General features: G+C 35.2%; 1 protein-coding gene across 4 annotated transcripts in view; it reads right to left on the bottom strand.

Annotated features, from left to right (window-relative positions):
- Positions 1 to 4,080: 4,080 nt before the first annotated feature.
- PDK3 (pyruvate dehydrogenase kinase 3) overlaps positions 4,081 to 26,118 on the bottom strand; it is a 55,576-nt gene continuing 33,538 nt past the window's right edge. For 3 of the 4 annotated variants that reach the window (XM_039363079.1, XM_039363088.1, XM_039363100.1), the window contains 8 exons: positions 25,670 to 25,747; positions 25,100 to 25,176; positions 23,673 to 23,774; positions 23,055 to 23,165; positions 13,512 to 13,625; positions 10,281 to 10,405; positions 8,078 to 8,122; positions 4,081 to 6,274 (listed from right to left, as the gene is read on the bottom strand). In XM_039363079.1, the coding sequence (XP_039219013.1) occupies positions 8,095 to 8,122; positions 10,281 to 10,405; positions 13,512 to 13,625; positions 23,055 to 23,165; positions 23,673 to 23,774; positions 25,100 to 25,176; positions 25,670 to 25,747 (635 nt within the window). In that variant the 3' untranslated portion in view covers positions 4,081 to 6,274; positions 8,078 to 8,094. The remainder of the gene's footprint in view (positions 6,275 to 8,077; positions 8,123 to 10,280; positions 10,406 to 13,511; positions 13,626 to 23,054; positions 23,166 to 23,672; positions 23,775 to 25,099; positions 25,177 to 25,669; positions 25,748 to 26,118) is intronic. The other variant, XM_039363093.1, reaches the window with a different exon arrangement.

Here is a 26,118-nt window from a genome sequence, read left to right as displayed (position 1 = left end):
AGTTTAATTTAATTCAATTCAAACTAAAGAATTTGAGAGAATGAATTTATCTCTATTACTTTTTGCCAAAATAATTTAAGCATCTCAAAACATATTATTCTCCAAAATTTATTTCCCTTCGTATACTTAGTCTTATCTACAGTATCTTGAAAAATTGCTTAATCCCCTGAACAATTGTACAAATTTTTCAGTTTTAAGCCTTCTTCCACAACTTTTAACCACTATTAACTAGAAATATTTAAAATACTGAATTTTTATTCATTCTGAAGTTTTTTTAGAACACAAACGTAAAAAGGCAGATATTGTTGCAAGTGGTTTGAATTTGGAAAAAAAGTACCAATGCCCATTTAATATGATGATGATGATGATGTTATCCATTCAGTAGTGTATATGTTATGAAATTTACAAGTGCAGTAACGTGCTCTGATTGAGAAGTGAAAAATCAGACATGTATTTTTTTTCCATAAGAATTGAAATTCTTTCTCACATAATCCCCAAAGAACACACCAACTCACAAATAAAGCTCTATCCAGAGCACCACTGGGGTATTCTAACTATTGGCAAAGATTCTATACATCTTTCCTTTTTATAGTAGTCTATGTCCTGGGACTGGTTTGCAAAAAAGGAACTGTACCAAAATAGGAATGGAGGAGAAAAATTCTACTCCTGTTTTCCTTTGTTCTGCTTTGTTTTTGCAAAAATAAAATGCTGCTAAGGATTCTAGTGCCAGAATGGAGCACATAGTGCAAAAAAGACCTTTCTTAAATGGGAACAGAATTCTGGGAAAAATGACCAGCATAAGGCCATATACAGTTAAGGATAGGGAGAAACCTCCAAGCCTTGTGGGACAGGCAGCTCAGCTGTGCACAAGATGGGAACCTGCTGCATTCTAAGTTCCCCTTCAGTCAAATTATTCTCCAAAGCACCAGAGGGCAGGACAAGAAACAATGGTATGATATAGGATAGGATAGGATAAATTAAGTTTCTCCTTAATTCCAGGTTGCTTCTGTCTTTGGTCAGTTTCCAACCATTGTTTCTTGTCCTGCCCTCTGATGCTCTGGAAAAGTTTGATGCCCTCTTCTTTCTGGCAGCCTCTCAAATACAGGAATACTGCTATCATGTCTCCCATTTATTTTTTTCTTTATACTAGCCAAACCCAAGTCCTGCAGCCATTCTTCATATGTTTTAGTCTCTAGGCTTTTGATCATTTTAGTTGCTCTTCTCTGAACTTTTTCCAGATTCAACATCTTTTTTGTAGTATGGTGACCAAAACTGTTTGCAGTATTCCAGGTGTGTCTTACTAGGGTTTTATAAAACAGTACTAATACTTGATTCTGTGCCTGTTTATACAACCCAGGATTGTATTAGCTTTTTTGGCGGCTGCTGCACACTGCTGGCTCATAGTCAAGTGATCGTCCACTAGGACTCCAAGGTCCCTCTCACAGTTACTGTTTTTGAGCCAGGTCTCGCATAATCTGTACTTATACCTTTGATTTTTCCTGCCTAAATGTAAAACTTTGCTTTTCTCCACATTAAAATTCATTTTGTTGGATAAGGCCCATTGTTCAAACTTGTCAAGATCTTTTTGGATCCTGAGCTTGTCTTCTGGGGTGTTGGTTCTTCCTGCTAGTTTAGTTCATCTGCAAATTTGATGAGTTCCCCTTCTATTCCCTCATCTAAGTTATGAGTTATGAAGATATTTAAGAGAACTGGCCCTCAGATGGAGCCCACATTTTTCTAGCTTACTAAGCACAGGTTGTGGTCTACTTTGTCAAATGCCTTACTGAGGTCTAAGTATACTATGTCCACAGTGTTTCACTGGTCTACTAATTTAGTCATTTTGTCAAAGAATGAAATAAGATTGGTTTGGCATGATCTGTTTTTAACAAACCCGTGCTAGCTACTGGTTATAACTTTGTTTGTTTCTAGTTGTTCACAGATCTGTTTTTTTATTATCTTTTCCAGGATCTTCCCAGATATTGATTTTAGACTGATTGGTCTGTAGTTTCCTGGGTCTTTTTTCCCCCCCATTTCTTGAAGATGGGAACCACATTAGCCCTTTTCCAATCCTCAGGTACTTCCCCAGTGCTCCAAGATATGGTGCAATGGTTCTGAGATAACATTTGCCAGCTCCTTCAGAACTCTGGGATGTAATCTGTCGGGTCCCCGTGATTTATATTCATCAAGGTCGGATAGGTGTTCTCTTACCATTTTCTTGCTTATTTTATTTTTTGTTTCTAGTTTGTCTTTTGCAGTAGTTCTTTGGGTATTTTGAGCTATAATTTCTTTTTCTGTGAAGACTGATGCAAAGAATGAGTTAAGCAGCTCTGCTTTCTGTACTGCCTGTTACTTCCTTGCCATCTTCTCTCTTTAGTAGACGTACAGTTTCCTTGATTTTTTTCTTGTTATTAATATGTTGAAATAAACTATTTTTATTGTCCTTGATTTCTGTTGCAAGTCGTTCATTCTGATCCTTTGCTTTCCTGACTTTGCATGTTTTGGCTGTCTCTTGGTAATCAGCCTTAGTTATGTGCCCTTTTTCCATTTTTTGTACTCGTCCTTTTGGAAACTAATCAAAGAGAGAAGCAACCTGGAATTAAGGAGAAAGTTTCTAACAGTGAGTACAATTAACCAGTGGAACAGCTTGCCTTCAGAAATCACGGTCGCTCCATCACTGGAAGTTTTTAAGAAGAGACTAGACAGTCACTTATCTGAAATGATATAGGTTCTCCTGCTTGAGCAGAGGGTTGGACTAGAAGACCTCCATGGTCCCTTTCAGCTCTACTCTACTCTACTCTACTCTCTCCCAGTTACACGATCCAGAGTGTATGCAGTCTACCCTGGCTTTTTAGAGCAGACAAACAGGACACACAGATGCAACACACAGAGATTACAGAAATATACATACATAGGTTCACCACAATACAAGGAAAAAAAGGCATAAAAGTATGCATCTAGTTAAATGAAACAGCTTAGCTTAAAAGATCATCCAATGAACAACAGCTTCTGCCATAATTGTCTTGAAACATTGACAATAGATTTCCTTCTTTATTTATTTCAGAAAATTTATATTCCTGCCCAACTCACTCTCAGTGACTCCAGGTGGCTTACAAAAATAAAAATCCAATATAAAAATAACAACAAGCAATAATCCCTCTCTTCTAGTGACAAAAAATTCAATGAAATTATGCTATCCCTATGCTTGGACACAAGATGCAGCTGAAATCATGGGTACAATGGACAATGTGGGAAAGACACTTTAACTTACTAGTGTGGGTAAATGGTTTTAACCTGCTCTGTCCAGACTCAGTATATTTTTGGCTCTGATTTGTTGTTTCAGATTACCATTCTATTGCAAACAAAAGCACTATGGTTCTCTCTCTCTCTCTCTCACACACACACACACACAGACACACACACAGAGAGAGAGAGAGAGAGAGAGAGAGAGAGAGGAGGGGGAAAATGTTATGTATCAGTGCTTGCTTTCTTAAAATATCTTCTGAAAAGAGGCAGGTAGTCATTAACAAAGAGTTCAGAATGACCCCCGCAATCAAACCACCATCAATCACACCAACTGCAGCCTTTTAGATCAGGGGTCCCCAACCCCCGGTCCGTGGACCAGTATTGGATTGCGGCATGCCAGCAACCGGTCTGCACAAACAAGCAAAGCCCCATCCGCGGGATGCAGGCAGCACACAAAAACATGCACCCTCCAGTCCATGGAAAAACCTCTCTCCATGGAACTGGTCCCTCGTGCCCAAAAGATTGGGTACCTCTGTTTTAGATGGATACTAAGATAAAGAGCTAGGATCTTTCAGATAAAATGTCTAGCTAGAGAAATCAAGAACAGTTAGAGTAAGCATAATTATGCTCAAAGGATTATGGGAGTTTTGTAAACACTGCTAAAGCAGACTCAGTAATAGGATGCTAAAAACTGGAAAAAAAAAACACTATATGTGTAGTAATGACTTCAGGCTAAAGAATGCAGTCGAATTTGGAAAGTAAATTTAACTGGCCAAACCCTAGCTACTTTTTAAGAAGATATGGCTAAAATATAGCCCAAAAAGAATCAATAATAAATTATCATTTTAGTATTTTTATTGCACAGTATGAAGAGAAGGGAGAGATACAGCATTTACAGTGAAATAACTTTATATGTGGCAACACCAGACTTCTAAAACATGTTACCATGTTACAGAGGATTATGAAGAGCTCCATGTGTTTGGAATTCCATGAGAAGGCAATCCCTTTCTCTAGTATATTTCATCCTGTCACATTCATGTGAGCTTCTTATGTAATGCAGAACTACCTAGGCAAGCACTCCCAACTTGGTCCAAAAATGTTTTCTAAGGTCAGAATGCAGGTCTTTTCCACCTTTATGAGCCTTTAAAGTGGACATGTTAAATATTGCAAGAATGATTCATACTATGGAGTACATTTATATGACAAGTTAATTCTCCTCAAATATCTTTGGCCATAATGAGGTTATCTTATTATGATTTTGGTTTTAATCTGCCAGATTTTTCAATTATATCACAAGGCATTTAACAACTATATTTGTTTAGAATGCAACCTTCTATGAATATTCCTCTCTTTGGGTATACAGAGGTAAACATGAACACCTCTGAAATACTAGCAAATTTTAGGGCACAAATATTAAAGAGGGATCTTTGTTATTAACCTTGATAGCTGCCAGAAACGTTTGGTTACTAACAGTTAAGTGGTTAAGTTTTGATCCTTAATCACATGAGAATTCAACATTGAAGAATAGCCAAATGTGAAAATAGCAGGTAAAATAGCTTAATGGAACACTTTAGGCAAATAAAAGATCGATACTTTGATCTGGCTGACTTCTAAATGTTGTTTCGAAAACTTTTGCAAGACTGCATTTTGAACATGACTTTCCTACAACATTCACATATCAATAGATACTGGTGCAATTGAGAGATCTACTAAGCAAAATAACCCAAATATATTAGCAGAGTTACCTGAAATTTTAGGAACCTCAAAAGAAGCAGCATTCTAATGGAAACCATTAATCCAATTTAAATAAAAGATAAAAAAAGTTTGTTATCAGTTCTTTACCTGAATTGTGGAATGAAAAACTGGAATACTCAATTTTGAAGAATCAATGGATTCTAAGGTTAAGAAATATAAACTATACTTCCTATGATTTAAAAACAAAATTAATTCACCAGAAAGTATGTCATGCTTTTGCACCATTCTTAAATGTTTAAAAAGGGTTAGGCATTAGATTTTTTCATGCTAATGCTGTAAAAAGATTTGAAGGTTCCTTAATTCATATAATCTGAACTGGTTCGGCTATGTCATATTGTTTTCAAATTACTACGTATGTCAATAAATTCTGAGAAAAAAATCCTTAAAACACTTAATGTGCTATTGAAGTATAGTTGTTATCTCATTAAGAGTTTTGGCTTTATCAAGCCTAGGCAAAGCTAAGAGAATAATTTTATCTAAATGGAAAGAGACATATCCATCTGTTTTTAAGGATTAGGTTCAGGATACAATTTTCTGTCCTTTTTAGAAGTTTATGTGTTCTGAAATAAGATGAAATAAACTTTCATCTGACATATTTAATAAGTTTATGAACTGGATTAATTTTGCATCAATGCCTATGGATATTATAGAGATCTTTTTACATTTTTGTTATTGTTCTTTGTTATTTTTATTTTAATCATTACAATATATTTTGGTGTTTTATATTTTTTTATTTATAATCATTGCCATTTTTTCCAACTGACATTATTCTTTTTTATTTCACTATTAAAAATAATTTAAAAATCATAGAGTCATACAAAAGGAGCTATTTCCTCTCTCATATTAAACCAATGAACTAATATTTGATTATGTTTAATAAATGTGCATGAACAACTTTTTCCTTCTCTTAGGAAAGGAAAAGGTTTTCTAACCAAATGAAGCTCCATTCTAACCAAATAAAAACACAACTACCTAACAGTGACATATAGGTGTTGTATAGAATAACACAAAGTTCCATTAAGGTTAACAGAATCAATGAATTTAAAAACAGACTAATTTCTATGGAATGAGTGAAGTACCGTGAAACACTTGCTTGAGGACAATTTCAGGGGAAAGAGCCAAGAAGCAAAGAGTTTTTAAGATGTTGTTAGATCCTAGGTTTTCAAATTATTTTGAGAGAGGGATTACAGCACACTATAAGGGTGGAGGCATGATGTTCTTACAGCAGGAGGATCCCAAGATAGATGAAGAGCCAAGAGCTGCCGTTAATTGCTACCTGCATGAAAGAAATAAAACAACTTAGTGGCTTCCACACATTGTGCTACACTAGAAGATGACTTGGTTGGTTTTGCTTAGTGTGATATGTGAACTATTGATCGTTAAGCAAACTAAAGTAGTGCAAACATGAATCCAGTCATTTTCTTCCTAGGGTCTCTATAAGTTAATACTAAAACCACTGCCATCTCTTGTTTTTTTTTTTCCAAATGAGACTTTTACTGTACAATCCTTCAACATAAATATACTTTTTAAAGAAACTGAAATTTTTCATGTTCCATTTTATAACCTCCTCTGTTGTCCCACAATTTTTTTGACTTTTTTTTTAAATACTAAAAAAAGAAGAGAAAAAAACTGCACAATGTTTTTTAATTGAAAGCAGTTTATCCATTAGGAGCACTCTACGTTTTTTGTGATTTCTATTCTATATCACAAGGTACTGATTGCATTGGACATTTTTGCCCCCACTCTCTCCCCAACCGATCTTTGCTGAGACACTAATGTATTCCAGGTGTTTTAAAAAAATAAATGCCTGAATTCAGATGCATCAAAGTGTAGGGCATCTACATCTACCAGAACATTTCTCATAAAGAAATGAGACATTCAAATTTTTGAGAAAGTGCATTGCAGAGAAATCACACATTACATACTATACTTGCCTCCCTTTAATAAATCAGACATGGCCAACAAAGATTTGTTTGAGAATCTAACATTTCTCTTTCTCAATGGAATTCCAATAAAACCTTGATTTAGTGGATTTTGGATATAATTGACTAAATTTATATCTTTCACCTCTACTTCTCCCTAAATAACAAAGAGATCAATTGCATCTAAAATACTCCAGATAGTTAAAAATTAGTTAAATTTACATTCAATTTGTATCATTTGTGTAATGACATCCTTACTCAAAGATGCAAATCACATTATTTGCCTCAATCTGCCATTATTTAATTTGCATTTTGATGGATATGCAAAATTAATAGGCATTCCCCCCAACTGATTTATGAAACTGACATTTCACTGTAATTTATTTTTTAAAAAGCACAGAATCCTTGAAAAATCTTTTGAAATAAAAAAGAAACAGCAGGAAAATCTTTATCCTGTTTGCTAAAACCAAGCATCTCAACATATGGGAAATGATGTAGATAAAAAGTATTTGAGGGCCATTTTAGTAGAGAAACAAGTCTAGAATAATTTTTATGAAGCTTTTCTTCCTGATGCTATTTGACTCCAATACTACTTTCATATATAATAACAGAGACATAGAACTGAATGTAATTTCTAATTTGGCTTCAGATGATTCTATAGATAGTATCACTACAATTCTTCCAAACATTACAATGCTGCATTTACACTTAAATCACACTTCTGTGTATAAAACAAGAATGTTGAGTCTTTAGGAAGAAGTTGCCCATATTTTAGACCACATATTTTAGAATGTTGAGTCTTTAGGAAGAAGTTGCCCATATTTAGACCATATATAAGAGCACAACAGTGTAAATGAAACTACAGAAGACAGGAACACTGAATCACCTACATATAATTTGCTTTTATCTAGGCCAGGGGTGTCAAACTGCCGACCGGCAGGCCGGATTCGTCATACCAAAACTGTGCCCACCCCATTGCCGGCAATGGGGAAAAAGTCGCAATACATCGCAACATGTCACGTGACGTCACGAGTTTGACACCCGTGATCTAGGCCTTATTTTCTACCTAGTGGCCAACACCTAAACAGCTAGTTGAGAGGTTTTAGCCAATCTCAGTTGACCCTGAAAAGCTAAATAGGGTCACAGATATTTAGTACCTGGATGGGAAAATATTTCAGGAAATCCCAGGACTGCAGGCTAGTCTGAGGAATAAAAAAGAAATTCCAGAAGGCAACAATGTATCTTTAAAAATAACTCCACATCAAAATGGCACAGTCATATTTAAAATAGAGATACAAGTTTTAATCCAGTAGTTTGGACGACAGGGATGCCTTTAAGTTAATATTAAGTCTTGGAAACTGTGTAAATTAATCCTTGCAGTCTTCTTGGCAAGATTTCTGGAAGTGGTTTGCCACTGCCTTCTTACTGGTGCCAAGAAACTGTGACTGGCCCAAGTCACCCAGTTGGCTTTGTGTCTAAAATAGGACTAGAATTTCCAATCTCTCAGTTTCTGGCCTGATACTTTAACTACTATATCAAAATGGCACTCAATCAAATAGTATCCATTCCAAATCTTCTGGAAGGGGATCTGAATATACCTTATAGTGACTGAACCATTGTTTAATTCTTGTCCTTTCGAGATGAAAAACGAAGAATTTAATACATCTGCCTGTTTTTCAGATGCCAAGACACTTTAACCCAATAAGATTAACAGTTTTATACACAAGATAAATGAGGAGTTCTAAAAGTTGATGTATGGTAATATTCTGTTGATCACTCTATAGCTTACTTTCCTTTTAGTTAAATTGTGAGCTATTGGAAATATACACAGAGCTAATACGGATATTTTTCAGAGTGCAAAGGATTTCTACTGCTCAGAAAGAAGACAATAGCATAAAATTAATAAACATCATTAAAATGCATGTATATATTTAGAGATACAAATATGTATATCAAAAAAGTTTCAAAACAAAGCTATAGATACCTCAATTGAAACTGGGGTATTCCATTTTAATTAGGAATTAAGATTCTTTCTACATCTAAATATAGATTGCCATAGTAATTTTTAACCATATAGGCAAAAATTCAAACTTTCTCCTTATTTTTGTGTTAGAACAAACTGTATTACAATTTTGTTCATAGTTTCTTGTCAAAACAATATAGACAAAGATACAATCTAAAGATAACTAAGATTCTTTGTGTGTGTTCTGCAGATCTCCTCACTTTAGTACTGCTTTTGTGAAAAAATATTACAAGAATTCTTACTTGACTTCTTTGAAAATAAAATTCTATTTCTAGTCATATCAGAGGAAGTATAATTGAAATGTGTCCTCTCTTTCACCTTTATTCTGTTCCCATTAAAAAAAATTCTTAAACAATTTTTAGACATTTATGTCAGTGTGCTGTTGAATATTTAATCTAACAATATTTGACATTCCTTTTATGATCTTTTTGCTAATTATTTTCATTTTAATATAAATCAGTCTCTAATAAACTAACATATTAACATTAATACTGTAAATTAAAGATCTGATGTTATGAAGCTAACATTTGAAATTACTTTTCTTTATGATCAGTAGAAAATACTTCAATTATAAAACATAATTGTCTTATTTATCAATAGGTTTGGCCTAGCAGAAGAGGCAGTTTCCACATTTACAGTATTGAAGCTATTAACCTAAAAAGGAAAACTTTATCAGGATAATACCTGCAAAATGAAAGTCTTACTAATTTTCCCTGAAAACTAAATCAATATTAAATAAACTGGCTCTTGAAACTGGGAATTAGAAAGAAAACATTTAAAGCCTTAAGGACTTTTTGATAATATCAAAAATCATATACTGATATAAGATCTGACAAATCTCCATAATAAGGATTTTTTAAAAGATAACAGATTATATATAGTGCCATATAAAAATGCAGCAATGTGAGTTTTCTATGCAGACATTCAAGTACACAATATTTTTTCTGTTGCATTATATTGCTGTGCAAGGCATTATTGTCAAATAACAAGTCAAAGCATTTTTTTTCAATTATTACACAGGACTAGAAAGTGATCTTACAAAATAGTACCCTTTTACTATACAATTTTATAATCTAACTGCAGTCATAGTGCAACCCTCTTTGTAATTTATGACTTGTAATCAAGCATATTTTGGCAAAATAATTACAAAAACTCACACCAAAAATGCATAATGCCAGTCCTTCAAAGTCCTCTGTTCTTGCTATTTCAAATCCCTTAACAGATCTTTCTAAATAAATAATTGGCTACATAGATTTAGAGGAGTTTGGAAACTGAAACAAAGCATTGTTGAATGCAAGTATGTATCAAGGTTGATGAATTATCTGTTAGCTTTATACTTGGAAGCATCCCTCGGTTCACTGCTAGGGTTACTCCAATCATCCGCTTCTGGAGTGGTTTTGTAATGTCGCCAAGCTGACTTATTAAAAACTGGTAGTCTTTCAAATGATTCACTTGATAGTGCCTAAAAAAAGAAACAGGAACAAAAACATGCTTCAGATAATTCCAAGTGGTTACAAGAAAATTCAATAAAGATAGATCATCATCCTAAATGAAGAAAGAGTGTATATGCTCAATACAGATTCAATGGAACGAATATTTTATTTAATATTTTGTATTTTCAATCTTTATTTCACTTTCTGTACTTTTCTTTGTACTGCAGAATGCGGATTTATATCTTCTTACTAAAGACACATAATCCTGCTTAGTTACGGAAGCCCTACAATATAATATATTCCAACTCAGATTTGGAGTTTGCTTCAATAATGAAACATTCCATTCTCTATTAGCTGGAATTATGCTTTCTATATCGTTTCCATTTAGAAACAGCTTTATTGGAAAGAATAAACAGATAAAAATTTAGTAATGTTACAACTGAACTTAGTTACCAATCTGGTTCCAAAGGCCATTTTATTATCTATGAATAAAGGGTTCAAAAAACTGGATCAGGCAGCTTCAGCCATACGAAGAGTTGTTGCTCTTCGTTGGCTGTTTTTCTCTGTACCAGTAGATCCTTATGCGGGTCTTAAATTGCCCTGGAGGGACGACCACTGTCGAGGAAGCTTTTGCTCGGCTGCGGTGGAGTGGCGGCTCCCCTTACAGTCCGAGCTAACTCTGTAGGGCCGATGGAGAAGAAAATCGGTCAGTAAAATGGCCGATCACTTCGCTGTGCCAGCTGAAGTCAGAAAATCATCTAAGCATAAAGAACCACCGTGGTGAATCTGGGTAAGACCTTTCCTCCCTCTCTCCGTCCTGAATTATCTTTCCTTTTACTTTGTTTTCTTTTTTCTTTTGCCTGTAAGAGCCCTGTTGGAATTATTTCCCTGGCTTGGAAAAGCAGCTTCTACTTGTTTGGGAAGAAAGGCATTGAACAACAGAATAAAACAAAATGTTAAAGACTACTTTTTTATACATGTTTTGTGGTACGAAAAAAATTTTTTTCTTAAGAGCTGTATTATCAGTTTATGCTGTTGTAGTTTTTTTCTTGCTGAGTGCTATTACTATCTTATATTGGAAGAGTATTTCTTTCTCTACTTTTTCCTTAAAAAATAGAAAGAAAGGAAAAAAATGACTCTTGAAAAAGATTTTTTAGCTTACTGAGGACATCTACTGGCCAAAAGCTAATATTGTAATTGTTGACTATTTGGAGATGAGATGTTTGCCTTTCAAACTGTTTTTTTTTTTTGAGAGAGAGAGAGAGAAAGATAACCTGATCCAGCTGAATAACTTTTAAAATGGAGCTGCATTCACACTTAAATTGTAAACTTATTCTGGAAAAGATTTATGAGGCTAAAGAAGAAATATGTGCTATAATGAAAGAGTTTACTACAAAATTAAAAACCAGAATCTCTCCTTTAAACTTCAGAATTGACTCTCAAACTATTTCTGATTATTCTATAAAACAGACTACACAAGAAGAGGACTTAACTGAGAATAAAGAGAAATTGACTTTGCCTGATAAGCAGTTCACCTATGGTTTTGAGGACCAGGAAAAGCAAAGACTGAGATTTAAAATGTCAAAGCAACAAAATTTTATGGTTAAGAGAAACAGAGGGCCAATGCAAAGGCCAAGATGGTTTACATCAGTGGTTCTCAACCTTTTTAATGCCGTGACCCCCAACCGGTCGTAAGTCGAGGACTACTCAACTGATGCAGCACCGTTTGCAGAATGGGACTTTTGGCGGGCCAATAGAATTAGACTCTATTCAAGACTCTATTGGCTTTCTATTCAAAAGCCAATAGAATAAAAGGGAGTAGCACAGCTAAGGAAAAGGGGAAAAAAATGGCGGACTGCATTGTTTGGCGACCCCCGTGAAATGGTCGTTCGACCCCAAATGGGGTCCCGACCCACAGGTTGAGAACCACTGGTTTACATGGATTCAAATGATACTGCAAGCAATAAAGAGAGACTTAAATCAGTTGGAAGGGAAGCTCTGTTGTGGAAACCTACCTGGCAGAAGAAGAAATCCAGAATAAGACTGAAAAGAAGTGAAATTTAAAATTTTATGTAATGAATTAAAGGCAATTTAGAATTATGGACTGATTTAAGGACTAAGATTATGAGTGAGATGTAAGAGAAATGGGCGATTAATGGAAGATATATATTAAATTGACTAAGAATGTACTTTTTGAATTGATGTGTTTATCGGTATGAAAATTATTATTTTTAATAAGATGATTTGTTTGTTTGATGTCCAATGGATTGAAATGATTTAAGGTTTGATATTATCTTTTCAGCTTAAAAAGTAAGAGAAAAAAGGGTGATTAATGGAATATATATATTAAATTGATTAAGAATGTGTTTTTTTAATTTTTTTTAGAATGATAGGTTTATTTGTAAGAAAATTATTATGTAATGTTGAGTTAATCTAATAAGATGATCTGTTTGTTTGATAACATGGATGTGATTAGTTATGAATATTAACTGGATGAAATTAGAATTCTGTCAAATGGATTGAAATGATTTAAGGTTGGACTTTGTCAGTTTAAAGAGATTGATTGATGGATGGATTAGATATGTATAGGATAGATTAATATTTTATTTTAAATAAGGGATATTAGTGGAAGAAGAAATAAATAAGATCTATGATAAAATTAAAGAATTAGAATATATTTGGAAGGGATACCCGAACTGATAATGTTTGTACTTAAAGTTACTTTGATTATGATAGTGTAAATTTATAAAGCTTTAAAAACAGGTTTAGGTTGAATAAGTTTAAGATAGAATTGGATTATTTTAAATAAAATATGTTACTTAAGGGAAAAAGAGAGGAAATATTTGATGTACTGATTGAATTATGTATATATGTTTTGTCTGCGGATGTTTGACCATCCTAACACCACGGTGTGTCTTGAGTACTTTGTTTTAAAAATAAAAAAACTAATAAAACTTGTCTTAAAAAAAATGTTCCCCGAATATGGAAAAATATTATCTTGAATAAATCAGAATGACTTCTACTACAAATGCATAGCAATAAAGCACTTGCCAAAATATAATCAGCTATAAAACTTCAAAAGTTAGTAAGAGTACTAACTTCCCATATTGTTCCCGTACAATAATCCATTATTACCTTCAGATAGATTACTGCATCTGTACCCACTCCTTCCATAGAATATAGTTTGAGGTCACCTTGAAAATATCGAGCATAAAGACGAGAAATTGGCAGGCCGTACCCATATCCAGCCTAAGAAAAAAAATCAGTAACATAAAAATTAAAAAACCTGAAATGTTAACCCTAACAGAGACAAGAATCTTCACAGAAATTCCTCTCTGTTTTTAGAATTAAAAATAACTTCTACTGTTTCCCATCAATTATATGATGGGCAGATTATCCAAAGTTTTATCTCATATTTTGTGCCACAGTATTCTATTGATAGATTACAACTGTCTCTCCTTATACTTAAATTAAACAACATTCTGCCCCGTTTAACAATGGAGAACTGTTCATTCAATTTTTGTAACATTTCTACTCTAGAATTTGGAACTAATATGCCTTACTGTATTTTAAAATGCCTAATGGCAGAGAACAAAAAGCATTTGTTATGCTATGCAATTATTCCTTTTTACATATAAATGAAAATTACACGCATAAAATGGCATTTGCTCTTTTAACATATGTAGAATTTCACTCACATTTAAGGTATATCAGGTCTAATGGACACTCCTTTCCTCCTATTTGTTAAATTGAGGCTTTATGTAGATGAAATTGACAAGTAGTGACTTTCAAATGCCACCTTAGTGTCATCTGCAAATTTGATGAGTTCCACTAATATTCCCTCATCTAAGTCATTTATGAAGATATTGAAGAGTACTGGGCCTAAGACAGAACCTTGTGGTACCCCACTGTTTCCTTCCTTCCATGTAGATATGGTACCATTAAGGATTACTCACTGAGTATGGTTTGTCAGTCATCTGGTGGTGATGCTGTCTATCTCACATTTTTCTAATTCACCAAGAAGTAGGTTGTGGTCTATTTAGTCAAATGCCTTGCTGAAAATCTAAATATACTGTCCACAGCATTTCGCTGGTTTGCTAATTTAGTCACTTTATCAAAGAATTAAATAAAACTGGTTTGGCATGATCTGTTTTTAACAAACCTGTGCTGGCTACTAGTTATAACTTTTTTTCTAGATGTTCACAGATCTATGTTTTTATTATTTTTCCAGTATTGATATTGGGCTGATTGGTCTGTAGTTTCCTGGATCTGTTTTTTCCCCTTTTTTGAAGATGGAAACTACATCAGCTCTTTTCCAATCCTCTGGTAGTTCCCTGGTGTGCCAGGATTTTTTAAAGATATGGTACAGTGGTTCTGAGATAACATCTGCCAGCTCCTTCAGAACTCTGGGATGTAATCCATCAGGTCCTGGTGATTTATATTCATCAATATGTTAATGAATACAAGACAGGTGTTCTTTTACCATTTTCTTGCTTATTTTAATTATTTCTAGTCTGTCTTTTACAGTTATGTATTTGGTAGTTTCTTTTTGTGTGAAGACTGATGCAAAGAATGAGTTAAGCAGCTCTGCTTTCTCTCTACTGCCTGTTACTTCCTTGCCATCTTCTTTCTTTACTGGACCGACTCTTTCCTTGACTTTTTTCTTGCTGCTTATATGTTGAAAGAAACTTTTTATTATCTTTGATTTTTTTTATTTTTAAAAATTTTATTTGAATTTTCAATACATATAATACTTTCCATACATTATATATAAAACTAAAAAAAGAGAAATACCTTTAAAATAAGACCTTAGGTGTCGCTCGTCTATCTCCCCCCGACTGCATCCGCCCTCTCAACCTTCCTTCCTTACTTTCCTACTCCCTCTCTCCTCTCCTCTCCTCTCTCCCCTCACCCCTTCCTCCCATCCAACTTCCTTCCTTCCCTCCTCCTTCTCTCTATCCCTCTTCGGATACAGTTCAGGGGAAACACCGGAGCGGCACCTCTCTCTAAATTACTCCATCTATTTCATACCTTAATATTTCTATATATACTTAATCCCACCCCACCCCTCCCCCCCCACTTCCCAGAGCAAAATACAGGGTTATTATAAACAAAACAAACACAATAAAACAACAACAAAATTTCTATACAATAAACAAATTCATACATTACCCTTAACTCTCTCTAAACTTAATAATAATAATAATAAAATAATAATAATAACAATAATTGGCCTTATTATTAAATAATAATAAAAAACTGGCCTACAAGAAAGACCAAATGAAGAACAGAATAGAGGCATGGGAAGACAAAGCACTACATGGCCAATACATGAAAAAAATAGCTGGGAAAGCAGATAATAATAAAACCTGGCAATGGCTAAGAGCAGGAAAATTGAAGAAAGAGACCGAGGGACTAATTCTGGCTGCACAAGACCAAGCCTTAAGGACAAATGCATACAAAGTCAAAATTGAGAAGACAGCAACAGACAGTAAGTGCCGCCTATGCAAAGAAGCTGAAGAAACAGTGGACCACTTGGTAAGCTGTTGCAAGAAGATTGCACAGACTGATTACAAGCAGCGGCATGACAAAGTAGCAACAATGGTGCATTGGAAGATCTGCAAAAAATATCATTTGCCTGTAAGCAAAAACTGGTGGGATCATAAAATAGAGAAAGTCATAGAAAATGATAAAATTAAACTGCTCTGGGACTTCAGAATTCAAACAGACAAGCACCTGCAACATAACACCCCAGACTTAACAATTGTCGATAAGAAAGACAAAAAAGTCTGGATAGTGGATGTGGCAGTGCCTGGAGATAGCAGAATAGAAGAGAAAGAACTGGAGAAGATAACAAAATACAAAGACCTACAAATAGAAATAGAAAGACTGTGGCAAAAGCAAGCAAGGGTAGTACCAATAGTCATAGGCTCCTTGGGCGCAATCCCAAAACAACTGGAGCACCGCTTGAACACCATAGGCATTGACAAATTTGCTATTAGTCAATTGCAAAAGGCGGCCTTATTAGGAACTGCTTCCATCCTGCGACGATACCTGTAACACCATCAAACATCTACATCTGCCTATCCCAGGTCCTGGGTAAGGACTCGATAGGTAGACAAAATGCCAAATCCAGTCTGAACATCTGGCTAACTGTGCGATGATTGATAATAATAAAATAATAATAATAATAACATAAACAAATCTACTATAAATCAAATATTATAAAAATCTATAAATAGTAATTATAACCTCAAGAAAAAATCCCATTGATCCAATAAGATCGGTTCCTGGATATTCTGAGCCCATTTAATCATACAATCTTTTACTAACTCTGTTTCCGAATCCAATTTTATTAACTCGTCATAAATTCTTTTAATATGAGCATGATTCTGATCTTTAATGTGAACGATCAGATTTTCATCTCCTAATGTTATTCCAACTTTCTTATCTACTGTCCACCTACCCACAATTTGTGCGTAATGAAACCATGAGTATAAAATGTTTTCTTGTCTTAATACGTCTAAGGATTTTAACTGCCAATCTTTGCCTGACCAAATTAATAACTCCTTATATGAAATTTTATCAAAATTCATCCCCTTAGAAACACCCTCAATTACATGTCCAGGAATCCCCCAAATAGGTATTTTATAATTTAACCTATAATAATACTTCTTCCAAACTCGAAGAAAAGCATTCCTTAAAATATGTAATTTAAAAGCCTGATCTTCTTATTAAAAATCAAATATGCATGCCAACCATACAGTAAATCCCACCCTTCAATAGAAAGAACATCTTTATTTGTTAAATTAAGCCAATCACTTATCAAAGTTAAGGTGGCTGCATCATAATATAATTTCAAATTGGGTGCTTTAAGCCCACCTCTTTCTCGGGCATCCTGCAAAATCTTAAACTTTACCCTTGTTTTTTTCCCAGCCCAGATAAATTTATTAATACCTTTTTGCCACTCATCCAAATTTGCATCTTTTTTTAGAATAGGTAACATTTGAAACAAAAAAAGAAACTTTGGTAGAACATTCACTTTTACCGCTGATATTCTCCCCAACAACGACAATTGCAACTTTTTCCAATCATTTAAATACTTTTGTACTTTTGCCCATAATAATTCATAATTATTCTTATATAATTTGCCATTAGAAGCTGTTATATATACTCCCAAATATTTAATCTTTTTCACCATCTGAAAACCTGTAAGTTTAACTAAAATTTCATTTTCCTTATTAGACATATTTTTAGATAACATTTTAGTTTTATTATTACTTATTTTAAAACCAGAAACTTTTCCATACTGAGATATAATTTCCAACAAATGACCAACTACTTGAGTAGGTTGTGCTAAAGTTAAAACCAAATCATCTGCAAAATCTCTCAATTTATACTCATTCCTGTTTACTTTTATTCCCTTAATTACCATTGACTCTCTAATCTGAATTAACAAAATCTCCATTGTTAAAACAAATAACAATGGAGATAATGGACATCCTTGTCTTGTTCCCTTTTCAATTTTAAAAGTCTCAGTCAGACCCCCATTGATAATAATTTGTTGCTGATACATAGCCTTAATAACATGTAAAAACCTATCTCCAAAATTCATTTTCTCTATCAATAAAAATAAAAATTTCCAATCTAGTTGATCAAAAGCTTTCTCAGCATCTAGAAATATAAAGACCGCAGGGATCTGATTATTCTTATCCAAATACTCTATTAAGTTAAGAATCTGCCTTACATTATATTTCATATATCTTCCTGTTATAAATCCTGATTGATCACAATGAATCAAGTCCTTCATTACCTCCATTAATCTATTTGCCAAAATTTTTGAAAAAATCTTATAATCCACATTTAAAAGAGATATAGGTCTATAATTCCTAGGTTCAGTAAGATCTTGATCCTCCTTCGGGATCAATGATATAAACACGCTTCTCCATGAAGGGGGAACTTGAGCTCCCAACAAAATACTATTAAAAAGCTCCTTTAATGGCTCCATCATTTCCTCAGATAAAATTTTATAATACATTGTTGTCAATCCATCTGTACCTGGAGACTTTCCCACTTTTAACTGCTTAATAGCTAAACCAATTTCTTCTGAAGTGATTGGAGAATTCATCATAATTTGTTGATCATTAGAAAGTTTAGGAAAATGCACTGATTGTAAATACTTTTCTACTTCTGCAGCATGTATATTATCATGCGCCTTTGCGACCTCTCCATGATTGTGGATCCCGGAGGGTACCTTGGTTTATCGAGGAGCTACGGGAGATGAAGCGTCAGAAGAGACGTCTAGAGCGACGCTGGAGGGCTAGTAACTCCGAATCCGACCGGACACTTCTAAGAGCCTATATTAGGACTTATTTAGTGGCGATACGAGCGGCAAAATGTTCGCATTTTTCCACACCGATTGCATCTGCAGAATCTCGCCCCGCCACCCTGTTTAGGGTGACCCATTCCCTACTTAATGTTCGGGAAGCTGGGGAGCCCTTACAGGGTAGAGCGGAGGAATTTGTGCAATTCTTATCAGACAAAATCGCTCGGATTCGGACAGACCTAGACTCCGATTGGGCAGGGCCTTTTGAGATGACTGGGGCAGGTCTTAGCTCAGTTTTATGGGATGAATTTGAGTCTGTGACCGCTGAGGATGTTGACAGAGCGGTGGGAGCAATGAGCGCCTCCACTTGTTTATTGGACCCATGTCCTTCCTGGTTGGTCTCGGCTGCCAAGGAGGTGACACGAAGCTGGCTCCAGGTGTTGATCAACGCTTCGTTGAGGGAGGGGTCTTTTCCACAATCCCTGAAGGAGGCGGTTGTGAGGCCCCTGCTCAAGAAGCCTACCCTGGACCTGGCTGATTTAAATAACTTCCGTCCAGTCTCCAATCTCCCCTTTGTGGTGAAGGTTGTAGAGAGAGTGGTGGCGCTCCAGCTCCGACGGTCTCTGGATGAAGCGGATTATCTAGACCCTTTTCAATCTGGCTTCAGGCCCCGCTTCAGCACAGAAACCACTTTGGTCGCGCTGATGGATGATCTCTGGCGGGCCCGAGACAGAGGTTATTCCTCTGTCTTGGTGCTACTTGACCTCTCAGCGGCTTTCGATACCATCGATCATGGTATCCTTTTGCGACGACTCGAAGGGGTGGGAGTGGGAGGCACCATTTTATGGTGGTTCTCCTCCTACCTCTCTGGCCGGTCGCAATCGGTATTGGTGGGAGGGCAGAGGTCAACCCCGAGGCCCCTTGAATGCGGCGTGCCACAGGGGTCGGTCCTCTCTCCCCTATTTAACATTTATATGAAGCCGCTGGGTGAGATCATCAGACAGCACGGGGTGAGATTTCATCAGTATGCTGATGATACCCAGTTATATATCTCCTCCCCGAGCTCTCTCAGTGAAGCGGCCGATGTGATGGGCCTTTGCCTTGAAGCCGTGAGGGTCTGGATGGGGGTTAACAGACTCAGGCTCAATCCTGACAAGACCGAGTGGCTTTGGATGTTGCCTCCCAAGGATTATGTCGACTGTCCAGTGTTGACTCTTGTGGGGGAAAATATACCCCCTTCGGAGCGGATTCGCAACTTGGGTGTCCTCCTTGATCCACAGCTGAATTTGGAACATCAATTGACGGCTGTGGCTGGGAGGACCTTTGCACAAGTTCGCCTGTTGCAGCAGTTGCGGCCTTACCTGGACCGTGAGGCTCTCCTTACAGTCACTCACGGCCTTGTCACCTCACGTTTGGACTACTGCAACACGCTCTACATGGGGCTACCCTTGAAAAGTATTCGAAGACTACAATTGGTCCAGAATGCAGCCGCGCGAGTGATAGTGGGTGCTCGATACACCCACGTTACACCTATCCGCCGTGAGCTGCACTGGTTGCCTATTGGTCTCCGGGTCCAATTCAAGGTGTTGGTCATTACCTTTAAAGCCCTATATGGCTCAGGGCCAGGCTATTTGCGAGACCGCCTACTATCTCATAGTTCCCTACGTCCGGTTAGATCCCACAGGCTGGGCCTCCTTCAGGCTCCATCGGCCAAGCAGTGCCATTTGGCGGGGCCGCGGAGGGCCTTCTCTGTGATGGCGCCCACGCTTTGGAATCAGCTCCCCCCGGAGATTAGGACCGCTCCCACCCTGTTGCATTATAAGCTACTTAAGACCTGGCTTTTCCGGCAGGCCTGGGGTTTATAAAACCTTATCCCTGGATGATTGTTTTTGTATTGTTGTTTTGTTATGTTTTATGTGTTTTTTATTGTTAGCCGCACAGAGTCCTTCAGGAGTGGGGCAGCTTATAAATTTTAAAAATAAATAAATAAAAATAAATCACTAGCATATAATTTTGTATAAAAATCTAAAAAACTCTTTTTAATCAAATTATGTTGAAAAACCTCAGTGCCTTTATATTTTACTTTCTCTATAATTCTTGCTTTCTGTTTCTTACGTAACTGATAAGCTAACCATCTTCCAGGCTTATCTGCATTACAAAAAGTATTGTATTTCATATAACGCAAATTTGTCGCCACCTGATCTGACATCAACAGATGTTGAATTGTGCCCTAAGCATATTTATAGCAACCTTTAACCTATTATCCGTCGGATTCAAAACAAAAGCTTCTTCTTTTAATTTAATCTCTTCTTCTAATTCTTTACGTTTTTGTGTCAAATTACCTCTAAAAATATTATTCATATGAATCAAAATGCCCCTCATATAAGCTTTACTAGCATCCCACACCATAGGCATTGATGTTCCCTTATTCATGTTTAAAACAAAAAATTCCTTCAAATGTTCTTTACATTTTTGAACAAACTCCTCCCAAGTGAACAAATTCTCATTCACTCTCCAGGATCTTCTATTCCTATCTTCAAGAAATAACTCCAACCACACAGGACTATGATCCAATAATGTCCTAGGAAAAATCTTAATCTTTGATTTTTGTTGCAAGTCTTTGTTCATTCTGAGTCTTTGCTTTCCTGACTTCATCTTTGCAGATTCTGGCTATCTGCTGATATTCTGCCTTAGTTATGTGTTCCTCTTTCCATTTTTTTTAATTATCCCTTTTGTCTTTCAGTTTATCAAAGAGATCTTTGTGCAGACATCCTGGTTTCTTCTTGGATTTCTTGTTTGCCTTTTTCAATGGTATTTTGGTTTTTGACTGGCTTTTATGATCACATTTTTCAGAATTTCACATACTTTAGTTGTTTTCACCTTTAGGATGTTTATCCATGGAATTTTTCTTAGGCTCTGAGTTTGTTAAAATCTTTTGCTTCCTCACTGGATGTTGGCTTTTGTTGGAAGTATAGATGAAAACACCACTTAGCCTCTAATTCTTTAACTTTCTTCCCCAGTTGTTCATAATGTCTTGTTATTGTTTTCAGATTCATTGTTGTGTAGCTGGTCCTCACATGTGAGAGAAGAAAGGGGTAGTAATCCATGGGGTTATTTTAGTAAGGTACTCAGTTACACCTTTGATTTTTGCTCCAGGGAGACAATATACCTTCCTAGATTGACTGCCTAGTCTGCAAACTATAGTTTCTGTTCCCCTAAGAATTGAATCTCCTATTACCAATAGTCACCTTTTTTTTCTTAGGGAAATCTGGGATACTTTTCTTCCTGTCGCGGGAATGCTGGGTTGTGTCTCTTTTTAAGAAACTGATGAATACTCTTTTATGGATGTCTGCATATTTTCTTTCAGGAGGAGGCTATGAAAGCAATTGTTCAGTTCCAGAACGGCTTCATTGGAGTGGGTTAGGGTAGATACTAAGGGCTTTACTCTTGGTTGTTGTTTTCTTCTAGAAGTGATGTTTCCATTGGTCTTGGTCTTTAGCTATATATGTAGGGTCATTTTTTACAGAAGCTGTTTGTTCCTTATTGTGTTCAATTTGGGTGTTTCGACTTTCTTCTTTATGTTCATATATGGGGTCATTTTTTAAAGAAGCTGTTTGTTCCCTATTGTGTTTTATTTTGGTGTTGTCTTCTTGTTTAGGTTGGGATTTCTCACTTATATGATATCTCAACTAGAATTATGAATACTTTAAATTAAAAAACTTAAAATACTTTAGGAATATTCAATTTGGTTTGTGCTACTAATATTACTTACTAACATATGAGGGAGAGTTGGAAGGATAAGTTCAACATATATAAATATCCACTTCACTAGATAGTTTTACTCTTCTGATTTCATTTTTACCTGAATGTTTACTGAATGGTACCCCATCAAGGATTTTATTCAAACAGTTCAAGGCTGTTTCTTAGTTTAAATTCTGCTATTTTCCTCAATACTGAATGAAAGCCACAGAATTCATGTTCAGCACATTTGAAAATTGTGAGCATACTGCTTTCGTGAAATGTATGGAAATGGCAACATGGAAAGTAATCACATACCTGCTATTATACAAACAGTGATTTATATAAATTGATGCATGCATTTGATATCTGATAATCAAAAAATACAAAATATAAAAAAAATCAGAAAGAATTCTATAGGAATACATGAGAGTTACTGGACTGCTATTGCTATGTTACTGGACTGCTATAATTTAGACTCTATTATGTATGTATTATTATGACGACATCTCAAGTGAAGAGCTTGTGTTCATATTACAAACTATTATTCCCTTAATGTGCTTTATGTTGAAAAACAATCCAGGGAGCATTTTAGCTTGCAGAAAAGAACTTACCAAAGGTACAGCTCTTGATGGCTCCAAACTAGGCCTGGGAGCAGTTGAATACATATAATTGAAAAGGCGATCTATTTTTCTCAGAGGTACACCACCACCTTTATCACTTATCTACAGAATAAAATCAGAAATTGATACAACACAATGACCTCCAAGGAACTAACAGAATGTACCATATTTCTCTACAATTCCCACAGGTTAAATTTACAGATCTAGGGAAGAGAGATTGAGACGCAGCAATTCTGAAATAATAAAATAAATTCATCATTTATGAAGTAAGCCCAATATCCAGCCTCCCTATACTGATAGACACTATCCTAACTATACTGTACTGAAAAGTAGGTGACCCATGTTAGAAAAGCCTATTCAATACATCAAGGTGCTATAAACTAAAATGAATGTGTAAATAAATATTCAAAGAGCCAAATAGTCATAATAATTTGAAATAAAATTCTATCTGAGAAAATTAACACCAATATCTTATCATAAAAATTTCTCAAGCTATGTTCCCTTTTATGTTAACTACATTATTCACAAAGGTACTTACTCAATATATACAGTTATTTTCTACCTCAGTTAACAAAACAAGATTTTTTAAAATTTTAGTATATTATTTACCTTTATTGACAGGTCTTCTTTTCCCAAAGTGACTAATGTTTTAATTGATGGATAGCTTTCACATTTCCCTTCATGCAGTTCTACTGTAGCTCGCATTGAATTCTGCAATTCAAAGCAAACTTTTAAAGATGCTTACCTCATGTTAGTAGCAACATCAGAAAATTTTACAAATTCTGGTCATCTTTAAATTTAAAACTATGAACTTCTCTATCAGTTATATACAATTTAAAAAAGAAGACAGTAACCTGAATGTTTTCATTATAAAGTATTCGAGTGTATAAATGATACTATGTAAAAATTTTTCCTGTCATGCAAGTAGGAGCATATTTCTTTGAACAAAAATTACTGAAATTATAATAGAAGCCTAATCTTATTAATGTAATTGTATTTTTAAATTGAAGCTCAATCTGTTGTGAGCAGGAACTGCAAGTCTGACATAGCGTCAGCCAGCCTGCTTGGCAGATAGCTGTAACATATAATCCACATCTTCATCAGAGATAGCCTTTGTCATGTTCATAGAGAGATACCCCAGTCCATTCTCCTATTTAAAGTGTATAAAATATTGCTCTAAGTTGCTCTACTTTTAAAACCAGGACAAAATTTGCTCAACCAAAGCTGAGAAGAGAGAAGAATTATTTCCAAGAGCTTCAATTTAAAGTTTCAGATTTTAATAGGAAAAAAAGAACCCTAAAAAATTGAAAAGGTTCTTTCAATACTAATTCTAAGAGAATAATTAACAAATCTCGTAGGGAATTTTCATTGAAATGTGGAGGTTTCTCTGTGCAAGCTCAGAAATTTTGTTTATGGATATTTGTTTATTTTTCAGGTTTTATAGATCACTTCAGTTAGAAACATTTAACATACTATGCAGACACCTGGCTAAGCATAAAGAGTATACCAAGTGGATTGTACTCATTGATCCTAGTCTCATCAGATGTTATTCACAATAGCAATCCTTTTTTTATCCATGTTAGAACTCAGACCTGAAACCTGAATAAAATGGGTCCAGATAATCAGCTTTTCCAGTTCTGAAGCCTCAACAATCTTCACCCCAAAGAGGAGATTGCATTGCATATTACTGCTAAAATGTTCAGACTGAGCAATGGTTTCTTGTGAAGGAGATGTCCTTCAAGGAAGATGCAGTCCCTCTCACTCACAGGATAGATTTACAACTGCTCTAATCCAGACACTTCTCATTTCCAATTTCAGATAGTAACACATTTAGCATCTAAAAGTTTCCCCATGTTGTTAAAATCTGTTGCTGAAATCTGACTTTTAATTAGCATGCAGAGTTTGCAACCAAAGGCAATATTGCATCTAAAAGTGTATCTACAGCTATATTCAGGGTGAAGCGTGATAACACTATTTCTGGCAAACTCAAAAAGAAGCCAAATAATATCCCCTTCCCCTGATGTTAGTATACTTACCTTAAACAATTCAAAAAGCATATGAAACAAATGCGAGGGTACATAGACAACCTGAATGGGCCTGCCTGGTGCTTTAGCTAGAAAACATAAATAAAATTTTTAACTGAGAATTAAAGTTAACACAAACAACAGTAAATTTTCTGATTTATATTATTTACTAGAAATGTACAACATCTAAAAATTCAATTAGTTCTCTCACAAAGATTATAATACTAGGAAAGATGCAAGGAAAGAGAAATGGACAACCTGCAGCAATGGAATGCAATTACAGCATTAATGGCTGCACCATCATAGCAGCCGAAGGACCAAGCTGAGGACATGATTCTCCTGGAGAAAATGTATGTGGCTGCTAAGTTGTTACCAACTGGATGACCCATAAGCAACCAATCAATCAAATCCAAAAGAAAGAAATGGTGGAATGAAAGGAAAAGTATTTTCTGCACCAAAGAAAACTGTTACAGTTCTCAGTTAAAAATGAATTCAGCAATTAGTTTTCATTTAAATAACAATTTCTTGCAATCAATACATTGACAGATTCTTAATATTAAAAAGCAATCATATCTGTATCACCATTGAATTCTTCAATTTCCAAATCAGGTGCTACTTGATAATACTGCTCACACAACATCTTGGCAGTTGCAAAGGCATCTGTTAGGGAAGAATAACAATATAAATCATGTGAGTAGATAATAGTATATTATATACTACAAAATGTAGAAGTTGCAAGTTCTTCTTATCTTTAGACAAAACCTATAAGATTCTGAGTAATGTAAGAGATGCCTAATTGAATCTCCTAATATCTTTACTTTAAATCTGCTAAGGGAGAAAAATTTAAGGTATAGTATTACTCGCACTTACCTGAAGAATAAATTCTATTGAAATCAATGGGAACAATTCTTCATTAGGCATATGTAAGATTGCACAGCCCAATTTCAGAACCAAAAATCCACATATTAATAAAAGCTTCAAATTTCAAAAGCTACTCCTGCACCTTTCATGAAAACTACCTTAAAATTGTA

The sequence above is a fragment of the Crotalus tigris genome, unplaced genomic scaffold (genome assembly GCF_016545835.1).
Source record: "Crotalus tigris isolate CLP2741 ecotype Arizona unplaced genomic scaffold, ASM1654583v1 scf7180000017589.2436309, whole genome shotgun sequence".
Lineage (NCBI taxonomy): Eukaryota > Metazoa > Chordata > Lepidosauria > Squamata > Viperidae > Crotalus > Crotalus tigris.
Note: the sequence above shows the minus strand (reverse complement) of the source record. Positions and strands in the feature narration are given on the sequence as shown.